Raw genomic sequence first — 18,167 nt, forward strand, 5'->3', positions numbered from 1 at the left:
CGGGCCAGATGCAGCAGCTGAGGACGATTATCCCCCTCATCCAGGGCTATGAAGTTTCTTTATTTAAAGGCCCACAAAACAAAGTTTTTGTTTTTACTATAGTCCAGCCCTCCAACAATCTGAGGAACAGTGAACTGGCCCCCTATTTAAAAAGTTTGAGGACCCCTGGAATTCTTAAAAGAAACAAGTGAGTCTGGAGCATTTTGAAGAGTTGTGAATTTAACTAGCATGGAAAGAATGAAGTCAACATAACTATGTTGAACCAAACAGTATTCACATTAAGAACAAAGAAAATTAACCACTAATGTCAATTCCAAATTGGAATAAATATGTGTGTGTCTTGTAATCCTGTAAATCCTGAAATACAGTAAAATAACAAAATAAGTGTCTCTAAGACAATACAGCAGTACTCTTCAGAAATAGCCATCAAAAGCAGCTAGAATGATTTCATCTTACCTTTTTTCCCTTCCACTCCTGCTCCTAGGCCAGAGGTGGTAGCTGGCCTGAGTTCAGAGCTGCTCTGAGGAGTCACATTGGCTTTAGCATTATTGGCTTTTCCTTTCTTGTCATTCTTGGAAGTGTCATTTGGCACATCAGCTATATCACTCTGAAATATATGGATTTTTATTTGCTCTTCAATAATCACACTTCAAGCTTAAACATATCAATAGGATGTCATATCATCTAATTCAACAGAAATTTATTAAATACTTTATATGTTCAAATCATTGTTCTGTGATCTGAATACACAAAGACAAAACTTCTGTCCCCCTTTGAAAAAACACAACAATCCCTGTGCTCAAGATTACATGCTACTATAGGTAGAAAAGTGAGAAGAGGAAAAAAAAAGGGAGGAGAGGGGACAACAAAGCATAAAAAGGATTATGATTCAGACCTTTGTTTCAAACTATTTCATCTCAGCTCCACTTTACCTTTTGAAAAATTACTGAAGACCACCCAAAGAGCTCTTGCTTATATGGATTATATCTAACAACAGTTATTGTATTTTAAGATAAAGTGACTTAGTAATATTCTGAAAATATATTGGACCTTTAAGAATTTCCTGAAATCAGCTTATGCCTCATATTTAAGTTCAAACTTCATCTTTGAAAATACCCTTTAGGGGTCCCCAGACCACAATTTGATAATTGCTAATTTTGAGCTTGAAAGGATTTAAAGGCCACCAATGCAATTTTGTTATTTTTAAGATGACACATAGAGAAATAAAGAGGACTTGTCCTAGGCCAGAAAGATATGAGAATTGATCCTAGATAATTATGATTCCAAATCTAGTGCCTATTCTGTTGTATAAGACATCCTGGGAGAAGTGCTGTATATGAATTTAAGAATACCAGGTTTAAATCTCACCTCTCATATTTATTATCTGTATAATTATGGACAAATCTTCTAACCTTTCTATGCCTCAGTTTTTCCATCTGCAAAAATGGGTATAACTCCTGTAGTACTTGACTCTTGGGGTTTTATGACACTCAAATAATGAATGAATTATTCTTTGAATATCTTTGAAATCTTGAGGAGCTGCAGGGCAGCCTTTGCTGACACAGCTGTTGCAGACTGAGAATGAGATAAATTGAGGAGAAGAGGAGAAGAGGAGAGAGGTCAGACAACTCAATGGCCTCTCAGTCAGAGAACAGCAACTGCCTCTGTCTCCTTGTATCATCCTCTCACACCAGGAGAAACATTCTGGGTTGGATCTCCAGCAGCCACTGTCAGGTGGCTTTTGTATGCCAACAGTCACTGTTGTCAGCAAGCTGTAGGGTGCTGATAGAAGAAAATGGTTTGGTCTGTTTCAGTTAAAAGAAACATTAATGTATGTGAAAAAGAGAAGACAATAAAGAAATGAAGAAATGTAATTTTAGTTGTCATTAAACAGAATGCACTGATTATGCATCACATGAAAATTTGCTTCCGTAATGTTTTCTTAAACTATAATAGATGTTTCTTACTTCATAATGGAACAGTTCAGATTAGAAAAGATCCTTTAAAAGAACAAAGAAGAAAGATGGACAATTATCCATGTAAGAGCCTGTTAATATAACGGCATGGGTTTTTGAAAATGAGTGACTCCAGATGTGAATTTTCTAATTTTCCAGGTTTGTATGATTTCATTTAATAAAGGCTAACACTTTCTCCATCTTGACTCTCGGAAGAATGAACTACTTGAATATTAGGGCTACTTTTCATATCTCATTTTTTTTTTAAGGAAAGCATGTGTGCACAGCATATGCTTGATTGTTGATTCCTGTAAAAGACAACAACAACAACAACAGGTATTTCTTTTCCTAAGAAGGTTGACATACCATCAAAAGTCCTAAACATAAGCCCAAATATATAAATCATCTCAAGGGTTCCAGTTCAGCTTGTAAATTTAATGAATGCTTTACTCTATGTATTATGTCAATATTTTTTAACATGGTCATAAATTCTGTTTTGCTAATAATTAATACTTACAGTTTCAATACCCATTGCTCTCATTTGATCTGCTCTCTTTTCCATTACAGAAAGAAATTTTTTTGGGTCTGACAAAGCGTCCACAATGTCTGAAAGAAATTCACTCATGTTAATCTTAAGATTTTTCATAATCATGCAATTCAGCTTGAAGAAAGGTTTTTCATCATGAATCTGTTTGATTATTTGTTTCATGTGATTGTTGCTCTTAGAAATCTTATCAAGGTTATAAGAACTTATATACCAAGAAAGAAGAAAAAGGAAGGGAAAATTTTCATTAATGATTCTCTACAGCTTTTCCCAATACATTTTCCCAAACATTTAATTTAATTTTGAAGTCTAATTTTATCATATATTAACAATGAGCATTTCTTCTATTATTTTCTTTCTTATAATCTGCACTTAAAGAGATTAATAACAACCTATATTTCACATGACATTCCCTGAAGTATTAACACACTTTTAAATACACAATTTTCAACAGTTAACAAAAGCAACAAACAAATTCTCCAATTTTAAATTATTTTTAGAAATTTGTGACTTTTCTCTCTTAACCTTCAGGAATTAACACTGTGTTTTGTTTTGTTTTGTTTTCATTTCAAGAGGAAACATTACCAATAACGGGAATTGTAACCAAAATGTTACTAAAAATATGCCAAAGAATATCCACAGAATTTTAAATAAGTTGACTCAGTTCCTAATGTTCTAATATAGGATCATACAAAAAAATCAGAATTTCAATCATCTTCAACTCATACCTAACATAAGTATACCATATATCCAACACGTAGTCAGCCAACCTTTGCTTGTGTAAATCTATTAAGGAGGAACCTTTGATATTGTGATCTTTTGATTTGCAAAGTTATAAGAAAAGTAAATGGAGACAGGGGAGTAGAATATTGATACATCCTTTCTAGTGTAAATGTCTGAGTTGATTTTATTATCAGGAATGCAAAATGCAAAACAATTTTTCAAAGGAAGATGCTTTTGGGTCATTTCCAATGGGAAATTAACAATTTTTAATAATGTAAAACTTTTCTTTTTTTCTTCTTGATTTTGGAAAATATCTCTTAAGTTGTTAAACAGTGGAAATTATATGCTTAATAGCTATGAATTCTTGAATATTAATGGGTGCTATATTTATGCATATATGTATCCTCATTACTTATGTTGTGTTCTCTGAACATGTAGAATCCGTCTCATATTTTTTTGTAAGTCTTGTAGGTTTAAGAGCAGTGCCTTACACAAAAAAAGGGTGAATACATAAATAAATATCAGAATACAAAAGAATTATGTCAATAGCTCAAAGGTCTGTGATTTTTTTTTGTGTGAACTTCTTCCCCCAAAGCAAAGCCTTCTATAAATTAGTAGACAAGTTTTAGAGAACTGCAGAAGACTGCATGAGGGGCCATTGGTATTACAGCTAGTAAATAACAGAGATACTAATTTAACCTGTATTTTTGTGAATCTCACTTATCACTTGATCCACTTTCTACTACTCAATCAAAAAGTGTTTATTAAGAAATAACTTAATAAAAATGAAAACTTTACTTTAAAATGAGAAAATTATTTAAGATGCAATACAGATTTTCTAAGGAATCAAACACAACTAAAATAATTTAAAAATATTTTTATTAAAAATTTAGATTTTAACTAATCCCATTTGTTGGTGTGGATTATTTGCATTATACATTAACTCCTTGGGAACAGGGACTGCCTATTGCCTCTATTGTATCCTTCCTACAAGTCCCTTGCATAGAATAGAAACTCAATAAATATTTATTGATTGGTTATTTGATTGATTGATATTGGTAATGATTTAGAAAATACTGATTGTATAATCAGGTAGTTTGCCTTTATATTTAGATACAGCAGTATTAAGGACATTAGTCATACTGTGCTAGCTAAGTTATAAGGTATAAAGTCCTAAAAAATAATAACTACTTAAATAGTTCTTAAGGTTTTTAAGAAGTTCACACACGTTATCCCATATGAGCCTCATGACAATTGTGAGATGAGTTATAATTATCTCCATTTTCAGATGGGAAAAATGAGATTAAAAAGTTATCAGGTGAGGCAGAATTTGAACTTAGATCTTCCTGACCATTATGTCATCTATCTTCCTCTAAATACAAATTATTCACCAACATTTTTGCTTTGAAGATAGGATAACTGCCATCTAATGGCATTCCTAAGACTGCATAATAAATCTATAGAACTGAGTCCCTGGCTTTATTTTAGGATCATAGAAGAAGAATTGGAAGGGACTTTAGAGGTCAACCAGTACCAATGTCCTATTTAGCAAATGAGGAAACTGAAGCTCAGATAAATTAGATGGCTTGTCCAGGGCCACATAAATAAGAAGCAACATAGTCAAGATTCAAACCTATGTCCTATGAATCAAAATCCACTGTACTATGCTGCTCTCTATGCTTTGTCCATTTATCTATGCTATATGGATTTTAAATAGTCCATAAAATGCCCTGGATAACTCCATGGATTATTTTATGTCATTGAATAGGGTGTTAAAAAATTTCAATTTTCTGTCATCTTCTTTGGTGGAATCTAGACATAACTAAAATGACTGAATTCAATAAGTACTGCAGATATATTCATTAGTTGGATAAACATCATTATTTAAATTTCCTCTCAATTACCAATATTATGATTTCTGTGAACTAACTGAGGAGTTAGACTACCAGGTACTGAAATTTTATGATTATTTTTATATATACATAAGACTGATGCTTCATTATTTTCTTAGCAGATACAAATTTTATTAATTTCCAAAATATCTTAAACACTGATTATGAATCTTTTCCTAAAAGTCCAAAATAGCTTTAAAAAAAAAAAAAAAAAAAAAAAAAAAGGAAAAGCTGGGTCATAATTAGATATGTACCTTAGACTTTAGGAAATAAAATTTCAAAACTTAAATAAAATTAATAATTGCTTTTGCCCACATCCTGACACTCTAGAGGAGATATCAGGTTGAGAGAGAAAGAAGGCTCTTTCAAATGAAATCATCATGATCTATCCAAAAAAGATCTAAATTTGGAAGAAAATAGAACTATATATCTAAAGAGAATGATGTATGTAATACATTGGGAATTCTCTGATGAGGTCAGAATTTTAAAGGGCCATGTCTAAAAAAATCATAGAGCCATGTTCAAAAAGAAAGGAGAAGTAATTTTAGAAACTGATGAACCTGATAGCCATTTAGTGCAAAAATCTAGAATGGATTATTGCAGGATGACTGTGGTCAGATAGGTAGGAGAACCAGATGAGATTAGTGTCCTGAAAACTTCAGAATACATGAAGAGAATGATCAATAATGTTTAAGGTTTATGGAGAAGAATAACAGGATTGAGAAAGGGCCAATAGATTTGGTAATTAAGAGATTACTGTTAACTTTGGACTCAGCAGGTTCAGATGAGTGATAAAGATCAGTTAAGAAGAAAATAAGAGGAGATAATACCCAGCAGTGTTATTGAGAAAATAGAGACGATATTTTTTTAAGTATTTGGCCCATTGACTAGCACACAGTAGGAATTTAATGAATGCTTGTCCTTTTCTTTTCCTCCCTTGAACTATAAATGTACATTGGTAGTTGATAGTTAGATTCTGAAGACAGAGTTTTGCATAGCTAACAGGCTGATGAGCCTCTCTATAATTTGCTAATCTGCTTTTTCCACCAGCCCTGGATCTAGGGTCCTGTGACTTGGACTTTGCCAAGTGTGGTAGGATATAGAAACTGATGGGGTTTGTGGTCCTTTGTTAGTTACTAATTTCAGTACTTAGCAGAAATAACTAGTAAAATAAGAAGCTATTAAATATGTTGTCAGTGTGCACATCTAGGACTGTGTCCTCCACTAGCCACTGTGAACATCTGAGAAGAAAAATCTACTTTTTTCTTGCATAAGTTTAACTGTTGTAAATGTGTATACAAATTAGATAGGTGGTTAATTATATCTATTACCCTAAAAGATTAAAGAAGGAAAACACCCTAATGTAAAAGATGTCTATAACAGTTCTTTTTGTGGAAATTGAATGTGTATTCACCATTTGAGAAATGGCTGAACAAATCATGGTGTATGAATGTGATGGAATATCAATGTGCCATAAGAAATATTGAAGGGGATGGTTTTGGAGAAAGACTAATATGGACTAATGAAAGAATGAGATGGGCAAAGCCAGGAAAATAGTTTATATGTGACAACAAATATTGTACAGAAAAATAATTGAAAGATTTAAGAACTCTGATCAGTAGTGATCAACCCTAATTCCAAAAGTATTCCTGATAAAACCTGTTATCTGCCTCTTGACAAAGAGGTGATGGACTAAGACTACAGATTGAGATATATTTTATTTGAATATGAACATTGTGGGAAGTTGTTTTGCTTGATTATATATTTGAGTTAGAGGGATTTTATTGTTCTTTATTTCTCAAGGGGAAAAGAATTGAAGGGAGGAGGTAAGAGATAGAAGACAGAAGGTAGATTTTTGTTGATTGAGGGTACCTAAGGTTCCTGGGTTATAGATATACTTTCTAGATGGGCTTCAAACCTATGTCTCCTAACTCCAAATTTAGCACTCACTGTATGACCGACCTATAAGAAAAAATTCCTTGAGGCTCTAACTCTTCTCCCATAGAGTAAGGCAAAGAATTCTCTATCACTTGAATAGCTTTGCTATTTTCAAGTAAGTGTATGATGTTGAAATGAGCCTTTACTTAAAGTACAAAAAAAAGGTTTTAAAAACCCCATATAATGTGTATTATGCATGAAGGACCTATGAGTGATATTTTACAGTCACCAAAGGTGATATTTTAGAACCTGCAGCATCAGCTGCAAAGAACAGTCAATCTTTCCTTATTATGCTTAAACCTAGAGGCTTTAGATTTATTGGAGAGATTTTTGCAAGCATTGCTATAGTAGACAAATTTCATTATTACTAAAAATTGGTTCAGGGAACAGAATATACTAAAAAGAGAATTTTCTGAAAAAAAAGTGATAGCATTCTTCTCTGTTATAACAGTAGTTATAACAACCTTTTTAAAAAGTACAGCTTTAGTCAATTGAATCTTAATTTGTCTTTTCAGTGAGCAACTCATGTATAAACTAATTACATAGAAATTGGTCTTTGGGCTGGTACCTCAAATAATATTGTATAAGTATGAGAATATTTAGAATCTATAATTAATTTAAACAGCTTCTCTTTAGGAGCCTTGAGGTTATAGATAACAGAGGCATTGATGTTGTGTTCATCCAATCACACTACCCATGTTCATTCTTTTCCAGCCAAGCAAATACCAGATGTTCATTTAAGGTAGGATACAGATGTAATTTGACCTTTTGTTTTTCTCTGAAGGAAAGCTGGAATTCATATCAAAGGAGATCTTCTATCTAGTAACATTGACCTCCTAGCTGTTCATAAGCAAAACACTTCATCTCTTACTCAGCTCCATGTATTTTTTCTCACTGTTCCTCATGGCTGGAATACTATCCTTCCATTCTAACGGACTTCCCTGGCTTCCTTTAAGTCACAACTAAAAACTCACTTCAATCCCTATTAATTTTTATGCCTTTCTTCTGTTAATTATTTCCCATTTATTTTATATAGTTTGTGTGCTCTCTCTCTCACTCATTCTCTTTCTCTCTCTCACTTTCTCTCTCTCTCTCTCCACATATATAGTATATATGTATATACTTTGTATGTTATCTCCTCTATTAAATACATATATAAGATATATGATACATATGTTTTTATATGTATATGTATGTAATTTATTTGTATGTTGTTTCCTTTATTAGATTGTAACTTTCTTGAGGGCAGGAGCTCTCAGCTTTTTTTTTTTTTTTCCTTTTGTATCCTCAGCACTTAGCACAATGCTTGGCACATAGAAGCCTTAATATTTATTGATTGATGTATACACAATTATTATACTAACTATTCTATTCCACCATATAGCATTGTGGCTTAGTCTGTTATTATAATAAATACCTAAATTATCAATCTGATTGCTAAATTGTCCTTAACATAGTACTAAGAGAAATTCCTGAGGTACTGACATCAGTACAATAGTCAGTACAGGTATTTGTTCCTCTCCTATTTTTCTTTTGTGCTTTTTCATCCCTCCTCAGCAGAGCTATCAAATTGAATCAATAAGCAATTAATAAGAATTTATTGTGCTAAACACTGAGGATACAAAGAGAGTAAAAAAAGAAAAAAAAAAAGGAGACCTTATGCAGTTTTGTCTAAATAACAGCACCTTAGACTCTTCTCTCTTATCACCAGGACTCTCCTCTGACAGAAAAGTTAGATATCTATTACTCACAACCTACTAATGCTACACCTGTTGCTTATGCTGTCATGTCTCTTCTTTGGAATCACTTTTATGTATAGGGCTTCTCCTGTATAATAAATAATATGCACTATATACCACCGGGTAATCAAAGATAGCCTTTCAATGGCTTGTGCAAATACAACCAATTATAATATATTTCACTTTTGTATGATAATTTTCATTTGGGAAATGAATAGAAATGAAGGAAACAAGAGCCTTCATTCTACTTTTGTAATGTAATTTTACAATTATATTGTAATTTTGATCTCTTTTCCAGCTTACTTGTTCAAGTTAATTGGTTACTTAACTCCCATAGAGTATTTACTCAATATACAATAATCCTGATAAAAATAAGAAACCATATAACTAGGTAGAGCAATGGAATAACTGAGGAGTGAGGAAAACCCTTAGCTATGTGACACTGGGTCAATCATTTACTCTTTCTCAACCTCATCTCTAAAATGGAGATAACTATAGTCCCTTCCTCACAGGATTATTGGTAAAGACTAATGAAGTAACATGTAATGTGCTTTAAAAATCTTACAATGGCATATAAAAACTAGATGTTGATAGTTATTAATAAGAAGATTGGGAAGAAAAACATATCATTCTGTGGAGTTTATAAAATACTTTTCTCACAACCCTGAAACTTGGCAGTGAAAGGATTATCATTCCTGTTCTATAAATGAGGAAACTGTGAAAATGATTATCTTTCATGAGCTACTATTAGAAATATTGCAATTCTTTTGGACCTTGGGGATTCTGGAGGAATAATATCTGAATAATAAAGATTTTATCATTGCTTTATTTTCTTTCTGCTATGGGAGATATGAAAAATTAAAAAACCAACAGATCATTAAAGATTGCTTAGTTATGAAGAAAATAAGAAAACAATAGTTCATCAATAATCTTTCAGAGAGTTTGAAAATTCAAAGACAGGAAAAAATGAATCATATCCTTAAGAAGCAACTCAGGAATGTGTCAACTAGTTCCATGACTGGCAAGGCTGTGTAGCAAGGTTTTTTCCAGGTTTGTTCCTTCTATGTTACATAATGAACACTAATAATAGCCAGCATTAATATCACACTTTAAACTCTATAAAATTCCTTCCAAATATTATCTCATTTAATCCTCACAGACTCTTGGAGATAACAATATAATTAACAACAACAATAATAATAACTAATATTTATACAGCATTTACTATATATCAGGCACTATGCTAACTGCTTCACAAATGTTATTGCATTTGATACTCACAAGTCTGGGAGATAGGTTCTATTATTATCCCCATTTTACTGGTGAAAAAATTGAGGCAGTGAAACTACAGTGAAACATTAGTGTCTGATGCAACATTTAATACAGGTCTTTCTGATGGACAGGTATAGATGATGTATTCATCATGCCACCTAGGTAACTTTCTTATTATTACTTTGAATACAAATTAATTATGTGTGAGTTAGAAATAGGTACAGTAGAAAACTAGATTTTCTCTTTTCAAGTGCTTTACAGTAAGGATAAAAATCAGCAACTCATGAGAAAATCGAGTTTTATATTAGACATTTTGCTTGAATACTTGAAGTAGAGAATCATTACTATCCTGCTTAAGAGGGAACAGGTTTTACAACTGAATACTGAAACAGAAGCAATAGCTTTCAATCATAGCCAGAAGAATTTAAGTTAGGTTTTTGAATAGCAGAGCTTCTTGATGGAAGCAATGAATATGATACTGATTCTTTTCTCTTGAGTATTTAAGAACAAGTTGGCCAGCATGATTTTGGAAAGGTTTGAATTCAGTAGAGTTCAAGGGAGAAGGAATGGAGTAGGAGTTTCCTTGTAGAACCCATTAGGAAAGTGGGAAAGGAAATAAGCTGTCTACTTAACGGGTTATGGAAGGAAAGATAACAACTCATTAGGGAAGAGAAGATAAGAATTGTTCCCTTTTTTGAGAGAACAAAGAGGTATGAACTCAAGGACAAAGACTTGAAAATTACTTTTAAATATAATGATAAATTTCTGGGTACTATTGAAAGCATCATTTAAGCTCAGATTTTTTTTTTTTTTTTTAAAGACCCTACTACTAGGCATTCAGAAAAGAATAAAACAAGCAAGAATCAAAAGCAACAGTGGATGGGAAAAGAAGAAATACTGAAGACTCATTTAATACTCATTAGTACAGGAACTGTTTCCAGTCTTTGGCAGCAGAGTAAGTATATCTTTTCTCTAGGCCACCAATATTTCACCAGTAATTCAAAGCTGTAATGGATATCTTCAGTGTCTTTTTTCCTCTGTGATAAAGCAATTAAAATAATACCAGTAATCCAATAGGCCAACTGGCATTTGACTTAGCAGTGCCTATAGAGCTTATCAATTGATTTTCTTTTTTTTAATTGTATTTTGATTGATAGGCAATGTAGCTTTATCAAGGAAAGGAAAATAAAAAAGATTTATTATTTTGTTCACAGAAATTTTGAGTCACCTTTTCCCTAGATTATACCTGTTACTTTCTTATAAAACATTTAGTTTTTCAAAAGACAGAAAAAAGGCTACTGAAACAAAGAAATAATTTCTAAGGGCCCCCATTGGTTAATTGTACTTCTAGAGCAATGAACCTAAATGGTAGTTACATGGAAAGCCACAGTTATTATGGAGATGAAGGCAGTGGAAGGGCATTTCTTCAACTTCCTTGATCACATGAAGGATGTAATATGTATATAGGTTTGGTCTTGTATATATGTTCTTTGAAGTTTTTGTAAATATTTTGTTTGAGGTGGGTGAAGAGATGCTAAGGATAGAAGAATCTGGTTTGTGTTGGGTGGAGGCAATGGATTAAAAAATGTATGTCAGTAATTAATTTGTGATTGAACAGGAAGAGTGCAATTTTATATAAGGAACATCTCAATATTAGTTAGTTCCTTTTCAGTCTCCTTTACTAGTTCTTCATGTCATGTTCTATATATGTGGGTGTCTTTTGGGCTCTTTTCTGGGATTTCTTCTATTTTTCTTTTAGTACTATCTCAGTTACCCATCAGTTATCAAGGATTCAATTATCATCATTAAGCAAATGATTTCAATCTCTCTAATTGTCACTCTCTCTCCTGAGTTATAGTCTCAATGACCAACTGCCTCTTAGGATTTCAAAATGGATGTCCTGTAGGCATCTTCATATATTTAAAAAAAAAAAAGAACTCAGTACAACTATTCCCAAACTCAGACCTCTAAATGAACTTTCCCATTACTAGCAAGAACTAGTCTTTTCTAGTCTTCTTTCTCAGCTTCTCAGCTTAGGGCTATCTTCCATCTATTTTACCTGCATCAATTTACTTATACTCATCTTTTCCATTAGACTATAAGCTCCTTGCTTTTTCTTTGCTTCCCTATCACATAGAATATGTCAATATATATTCCTTATCACTTTTGCAACCTCATTGACTTTTTTGATAGCTCAAATTCACTTACTTCATCTATTCAATCAACTGTCAATTTTTGTAATTTCTTTCTGTATAATACTCCTCATATATGTTTTCTTCTCTCCATTCATAGCCATAATCCTACTTTTGATCCTCTCTCATGGACTATTGCAATGGTATTGTTAATCTTGTTGGCTCAACTCTAATTGTCCTCCAAGCTACCCTCTACTCAATTGCCAAAGTTTTTTTTCCCAAAGTATAGGTCTAACTATTTCACTTACTCTTCCTATAAAAACTCCAATTGCTCCCTACTACATCTAGGCTAAAATATAAAGTCCTTTGTCATTTAACGTTCTTAATGATCTGATCCTTTCTACCATCCAGGTTTTTAACACATTACTCCTCTTAATATACTCAATGATTCAGCAATATTGGTTTACTTATTAATCCTCACATATGGTATGTCATTTTCTCTCTCTAAAAATGCCAATGTACTAAAAGGCTATATATTACTGTTCATGATGACTCATGATTAGCAGAGTACAAGGCAGAATTCTGTCTTAATGTCTTGTACATACGAAATGGAATGGAATATTACTGGGGAATGCAGGAACCAAAAGAGAGAGAGAGAGAGAGAGAGAGAGAGAGAGAGAGAGAGAGAAAGAGAGAGAGAGAGAGAGAGAAACTGGCTGCTCATATAATAGTGAGGGAAAACAGAAAGTTTGGGGAGTGCTGAACTAAAAACTGGTCATGATGAGTAGATTTCCATTAAAAATTTAAGAGTGGGGCATGGAACTTCATGGGATGCATTGTTTGAGAAAATACTTACATTGATGAAATCATAAAAATGTCAACTTACTGAAGCTTTACTAATCTTTAAAATAAATCTTTAAAAGTTTTACAATCCACGGGCCTCCTGGGTCTTAATGATAGACATTAACACTATTAAGACATTTTAAATCTGATACTTCTTAGCTGAAAGTAAATTAAATATTTCCTCCACTGAACATTCATTAATAAAGAAATAAATAGCAGATTTTAAAACTTTTAAGAGAAAATCAAACATAAACAAAGACTAGAATTTTGTTCTGTAATATTAGAGTAGCTGGTTATAAAAGTTTTTTGTAACATATGCCTTTTGAGAGGAGGTCCTCAACAATAGCTCTTTAAAACACAGAGAATATTTATTTTTTTCTTCATATCTTCAGACAGGAATATTACTTTTTACATAATAGATACTTAATAAATACCTATTGAATTACATCAAATTGAATAGTAACCCTAAACTTCCCATAAGGAAAATTTGTGAAGTTCTTGTAAGCAGTATAAACTTGAACAGCACCAATTTCTTGTGAATCTGATTGATTTATTGAAACGTTATGGACCTATTTGTATAGGAAAGTAGATGACTTATAGTGGTCATATAAGCATTTAGAGCGAATCCATCCTTAACATTCAGATTTCATAGGAAGAGTTTTTCTCTTTGGCAAGACCATTTTGGAAAATTTTAAAATTTAAATTTAAAAAAGGCTTTCAAGGATGTTTAAACTTATTTGTAATGAGGCAAAATAATTTCAAAGAAAGTTTTTAATCAAATGTTTTATAAAATGTTTATATAAAATTTGGAGGCCCATGGCATTTCCTCATAAGTCAAGAATTAAGCCAAAAGCCTTAACTGAATTTGCTGAATGACTCTTTAAAGGCTATCAGAACTAATGTATTCTCTGGAAAATTGAGAACAAATAATTTTAGAAACCATCATTTTATGCCATTACAGAGGGATTTGATTTCCCAAATGAGTCAAATTGTTCACAAGGAGCAAATTCTTATTAACAGAATCTTACCAAATAAAAATGTATTTCCCTTGTCCATTTTTAAAAAGGTATTATCTTATGTATTCCATGAAAAAAGATGGTTGTCTCTTGGTACTAATCCTTATTTTTCCACATAAAATCTCCAACCTGAGTTATTCTCCCTACATCTGTAACACACTCTCTAGTTTCCACGGGAGAATCTCCTACATTTTTAGCAAAAAACAATTTCTATGAACTCCTACTAGCTCAGAGAAATGGTAACACTTCCGCTATGACCCTTCTGCAGAGAATGTTTATATGTAAGGGGCTGGAAGTTTCATTTTGAACTTGTTCTTTGTAATTGACCAGGATAAGGAGTCAGAATGCTTTAAATAGAAAAATTGAAGTGTCATGCTTAGGAGACTCATAAAATACAATATAATGTTCATTTGTGGTTTTCTAAGTCAATATGCTGCCTGTAGGAATCTGTGTTTGAGTTTGACACCACTGCTCTAAAGCATTTTTTCCATAATGGAAATTTTGAATTCACTAAGTCAGAACTTATATGCAAGGATTTCAAAGAGATTTGATACTCTGATTTCCATAAATTCTATTTCCTAAAATTTTTCAATTTAATAGATTAAAAACCTGAAATTAATTCTCAATGCCCAAACCAATGACTTATTCTTAGTTATATCAAAGGACTACATAGAAATTAAGAAAATGGAAGCCCTCATTCTATTTTTGAATTAAAGTTCTCCAAGGATTAAGATCAATTTTAAACTATCATGTTTGCTCTTTGGCCTCAAAGGTAAATGAATAACCAAAAATCCTTGATCAGTTACTTGGTGAATATTAAGTTTAAGACTAAATAGTTAAATACAGGTCCATCACCAGCATGGATGGAAAAGGATTCTAATTATAACATCCATTGTACTAAATGTGGCAAAAGTGAAAAAATCCTAGCATTAAGGAAAACAATCCTAAATTTTACTAAAATGAAGAATGGACAATCTAATATCAGGTGTTCTAAATACTTTTGGACCAAGTCTAGAACGTTCTAAATCATCTAATAATCTCATACAGATTTCATTTATCTAGCATTATAGGCTAATGGAATATTTCACATAAGTAAATTTTATAGATAAATTAAGTTTAGCCCCTTAAGTGTCAAAGCTTAAAAATTTAATTATTTCTCATGGAAACATTTCTAAAATGTGCTACACTTTTCCTGCTTTCTTAAACAGAGAACAGAGAACATAATTCAACCTGCTCTTGCTGAATCACAGTAATCACTATGAATAGTACATAATTAGTATATTGTGCTCTAATACAGTACAATCTCTTGGGTGGCTGAGGTGTGTAGGTCTTTTTGATGCTTTGGTACACACAATATAGCTCCTAAGATTTCTTCAGGCTGTTTGCTATTGTTCTGTATCCTTTCCTTTCTTTTTGTCTTCATTATTTTCTCCCTTTTGATCACTTGCTTTATTTTATATATTGCTATTTAGGTGAGACTTAGAGGCTGAATATGTTTTTCCAATAGACAAGTTTTGACCTCTCAGAAGTCTCTTTTACTTTTTACAGTTTTAGGATAGAGTTGAATCAGTAAAGCTACAGTTGCTTGAAGGATGAATTCCAGATAAATTCAATATTAAATTTCCATCCATTCAAGAGTCTCTATAATGTTCTTAGAAGACAAAACATGATTATTATCCATAAGAAACTTACATTTTTTTGGATAGATGAGCATTAATATACACACCAGATATTGACTATATGATACCTATGTTCTCTTAGACAAGTTACAATCTTCATTGGGCATCTGTTTCTCTATTTGTAGAATGACATGTTAGGCTACATCATTTTAACAATACTATAATCCATGCTTCTGCTAAGATCATTGTAATGTTCTAGTTGATAGATTTTAAAGATGTGTAGATTCAGTTTTGGTTCAGACTGGCTAAATGTTTATTTGTGTTTGTTAATCTTTAGTAAATTTAAGTGATGTAATTTAAAAAACGGATTCAGCTGGGATTAGCAGAAACGTTCAGTTTACTGTGGTTTTTGGTTCAGTTTATTTAAAGTTTTTGCCAAAAACCATCAACAGCTCCTAAGTTTGCTGACAGAAGTGCTGTAAAAGCAGCGCTCCCTTGTGGATTTGAAGGAAAACTCAGGCAAAGAAGAATGAATGCAATTTATATCTTTTGGCGAAGTTGTATGTGGATGCTAACACTCAGCAATTGTTGACTTTATATTCTTTAGTTCGTTTTGATTGTCAGTATGGATGTACCCTTTATCAAAACATTTGTAAGGATTAATAGGCAATTCAGAATATGAAAGCCACATTTTACTAGAAACCAGGAGAGGTGAAGTAATTTATTCAGTCACTTTATTTGTTAGTAGAACTTTTCAGTGTGGTCCAGTGGGAAAGTGTTATCATGGGGTCAGAGGACAAGTTCAAATCATATAGCTACTAATTTCTAATGTGACTTCCGGTAAATCAATTGATTTCTCTGGGCCTCTTTCCTCAGTAGTAAAATGAGGTTGCCAGACTAATTGACCTCAAAGATGATCTTTTATTTCTAAATATATAAACCTGTTGTTTTAGGGGCTTTTCAAATTCTTGGTTTTTGGAAAAACCTACACACCATAATTCACTTGCAAGTGTTTACTTACCTCCAAAACCATCTGGCACATATGTTTTAAGCACAATGTTGCAGAAAACAGTTGGCAGTGATAATGGTTTATTCCCTTCATTTCGAAGAGAAATGTGTCTGTAGCCTGCCTGGAGGCCATCAAGAGGGAGGATTCTTTGACCAATCAGCTTGTTGTTGTCATCATACACAGCTATTCTCAAGACAGCCAGATCAGGGAGAATAACCTGTTAATCAAAGAAAAGAAGTTTTCACAGACCAAAATAATATGGTCAGTTACCAAGTGTCATTGTTCTAGTTATTTTGGACCTCAACCATATAGCTTTGGCTATATACTCTACTGTCACTGGCCAGAATATATATTCATTAAACATCTTTAATATTTCTAAAGTCAGATAGACTTTCTATTAAATTGTTAGGTGGTCAATGGTCAAACAGTCACAGCATTTTAAAGCTAGAAAAGAACTTTTAGAGAATTTAGATCCAATTGCTTATTTTACTGATTAAAAAAAATGAAACATAAACAGTTACTTGTTCAAGGTTATATGGCAAGTTAGTGCCAGAACCAGGACTTACACCCAGGTCCCCCAATTCCTAGTCCAATACTGTTTCAACTATCCCCAGTTTCTGCCTCCTGATGTTTATGTCTCATTATTTTTAAGGGCATAGAAAATATCCTTGAAACAATTATCTGAACCTTAAAGAACATTAATCTATGAATGAGAGTCAGGTAAGGTAGGTTCCTGTAATTTTGAGATCTTGGAGATTTTCTGCTATTAAACTGAAAAAAAATTCACCAGCCATAAATCATAAATAATATTCTGACCTCCTCAAGATACCTTCTTTTACTCCAAATAGAATGACTGAACACAAAAATCTGAATTTAAATGGCAGAAGTTTTATTCTTATATATTATTATTATGTATTATATATATTACAAAAGAGCAAGACAATAAAACAAAACTCCACACATTTTGTACCTTCTGGAATCAGTGAGGACCTTCTCTCACTGGCATGGGAGGAGTCAGCTCATCTGGGTCAAGTTGAACATTCTGGCTAAAGATAGGCAGAATGGCTTACTGGCCAGTGGAAAACCCATCCAACTCCATGGTTCACAATCCTAATCTGATTTCATGATTATTTAATGAGAACCTAAGACTCAACTAACTGGTCCCTAACTACTCCCTATATGGACTTCCTACAAAGTAGAAACTAATTTCATGGGGGTGATTGCAAAAGAAAGAAAAAAAAAATCTTTTTTTTTAAATGCAAGTCAATACAAGTTATATTATGAAGCAAAGCAGAATTTTAGTTTTAAAATGATAAAAACAAAACCTTCATAAACCAGGGTTCAGTTATATTAACAGAAATGGAAAGAAGTTTCTTTGTCAGTGGTATGTAGCAGTATAGAGAGTGTGGGGTTTAGTCAGACCTAGATTTAAATCCTGCCTCTGATTTTTTGTAGCTATGTGACTATGCACAAATCATAAGAAGG

General features: G+C 32.5%; 1 protein-coding gene across 5 annotated transcripts in view; it reads right to left on the reverse strand.

Annotated features, from left to right (window-relative positions):
* The window catches only part of PLCB4 (phospholipase C beta 4), a 477,498-nt gene that overhangs the window by 34,247 nt on the left and 425,084 nt on the right, over positions 1 to 18,167 (reverse strand). For all 5 annotated transcript variants that reach the window (XM_051975941.1, XM_051975940.1, XM_051975939.1 and 2 more), the window contains 3 exons: positions 16,695 to 16,899; positions 2,473 to 2,561; positions 457 to 607 (listed from right to left, as the gene is read on the reverse strand). In XM_051975941.1, coding sequence (XP_051831901.1) covers positions 457 to 607; positions 2,473 to 2,561; positions 16,695 to 16,899 — 445 coding nt within the window. The remainder of the gene's footprint in view (positions 1 to 456; positions 608 to 2,472; positions 2,562 to 16,694; positions 16,900 to 18,167) is intronic.

Source organism: Antechinus flavipes, chromosome 2, assembly GCF_016432865.1.
Source record: "Antechinus flavipes isolate AdamAnt ecotype Samford, QLD, Australia chromosome 2, AdamAnt_v2, whole genome shotgun sequence".
Lineage (NCBI taxonomy): Eukaryota > Metazoa > Chordata > Mammalia > Dasyuromorphia > Dasyuridae > Antechinus > Antechinus flavipes.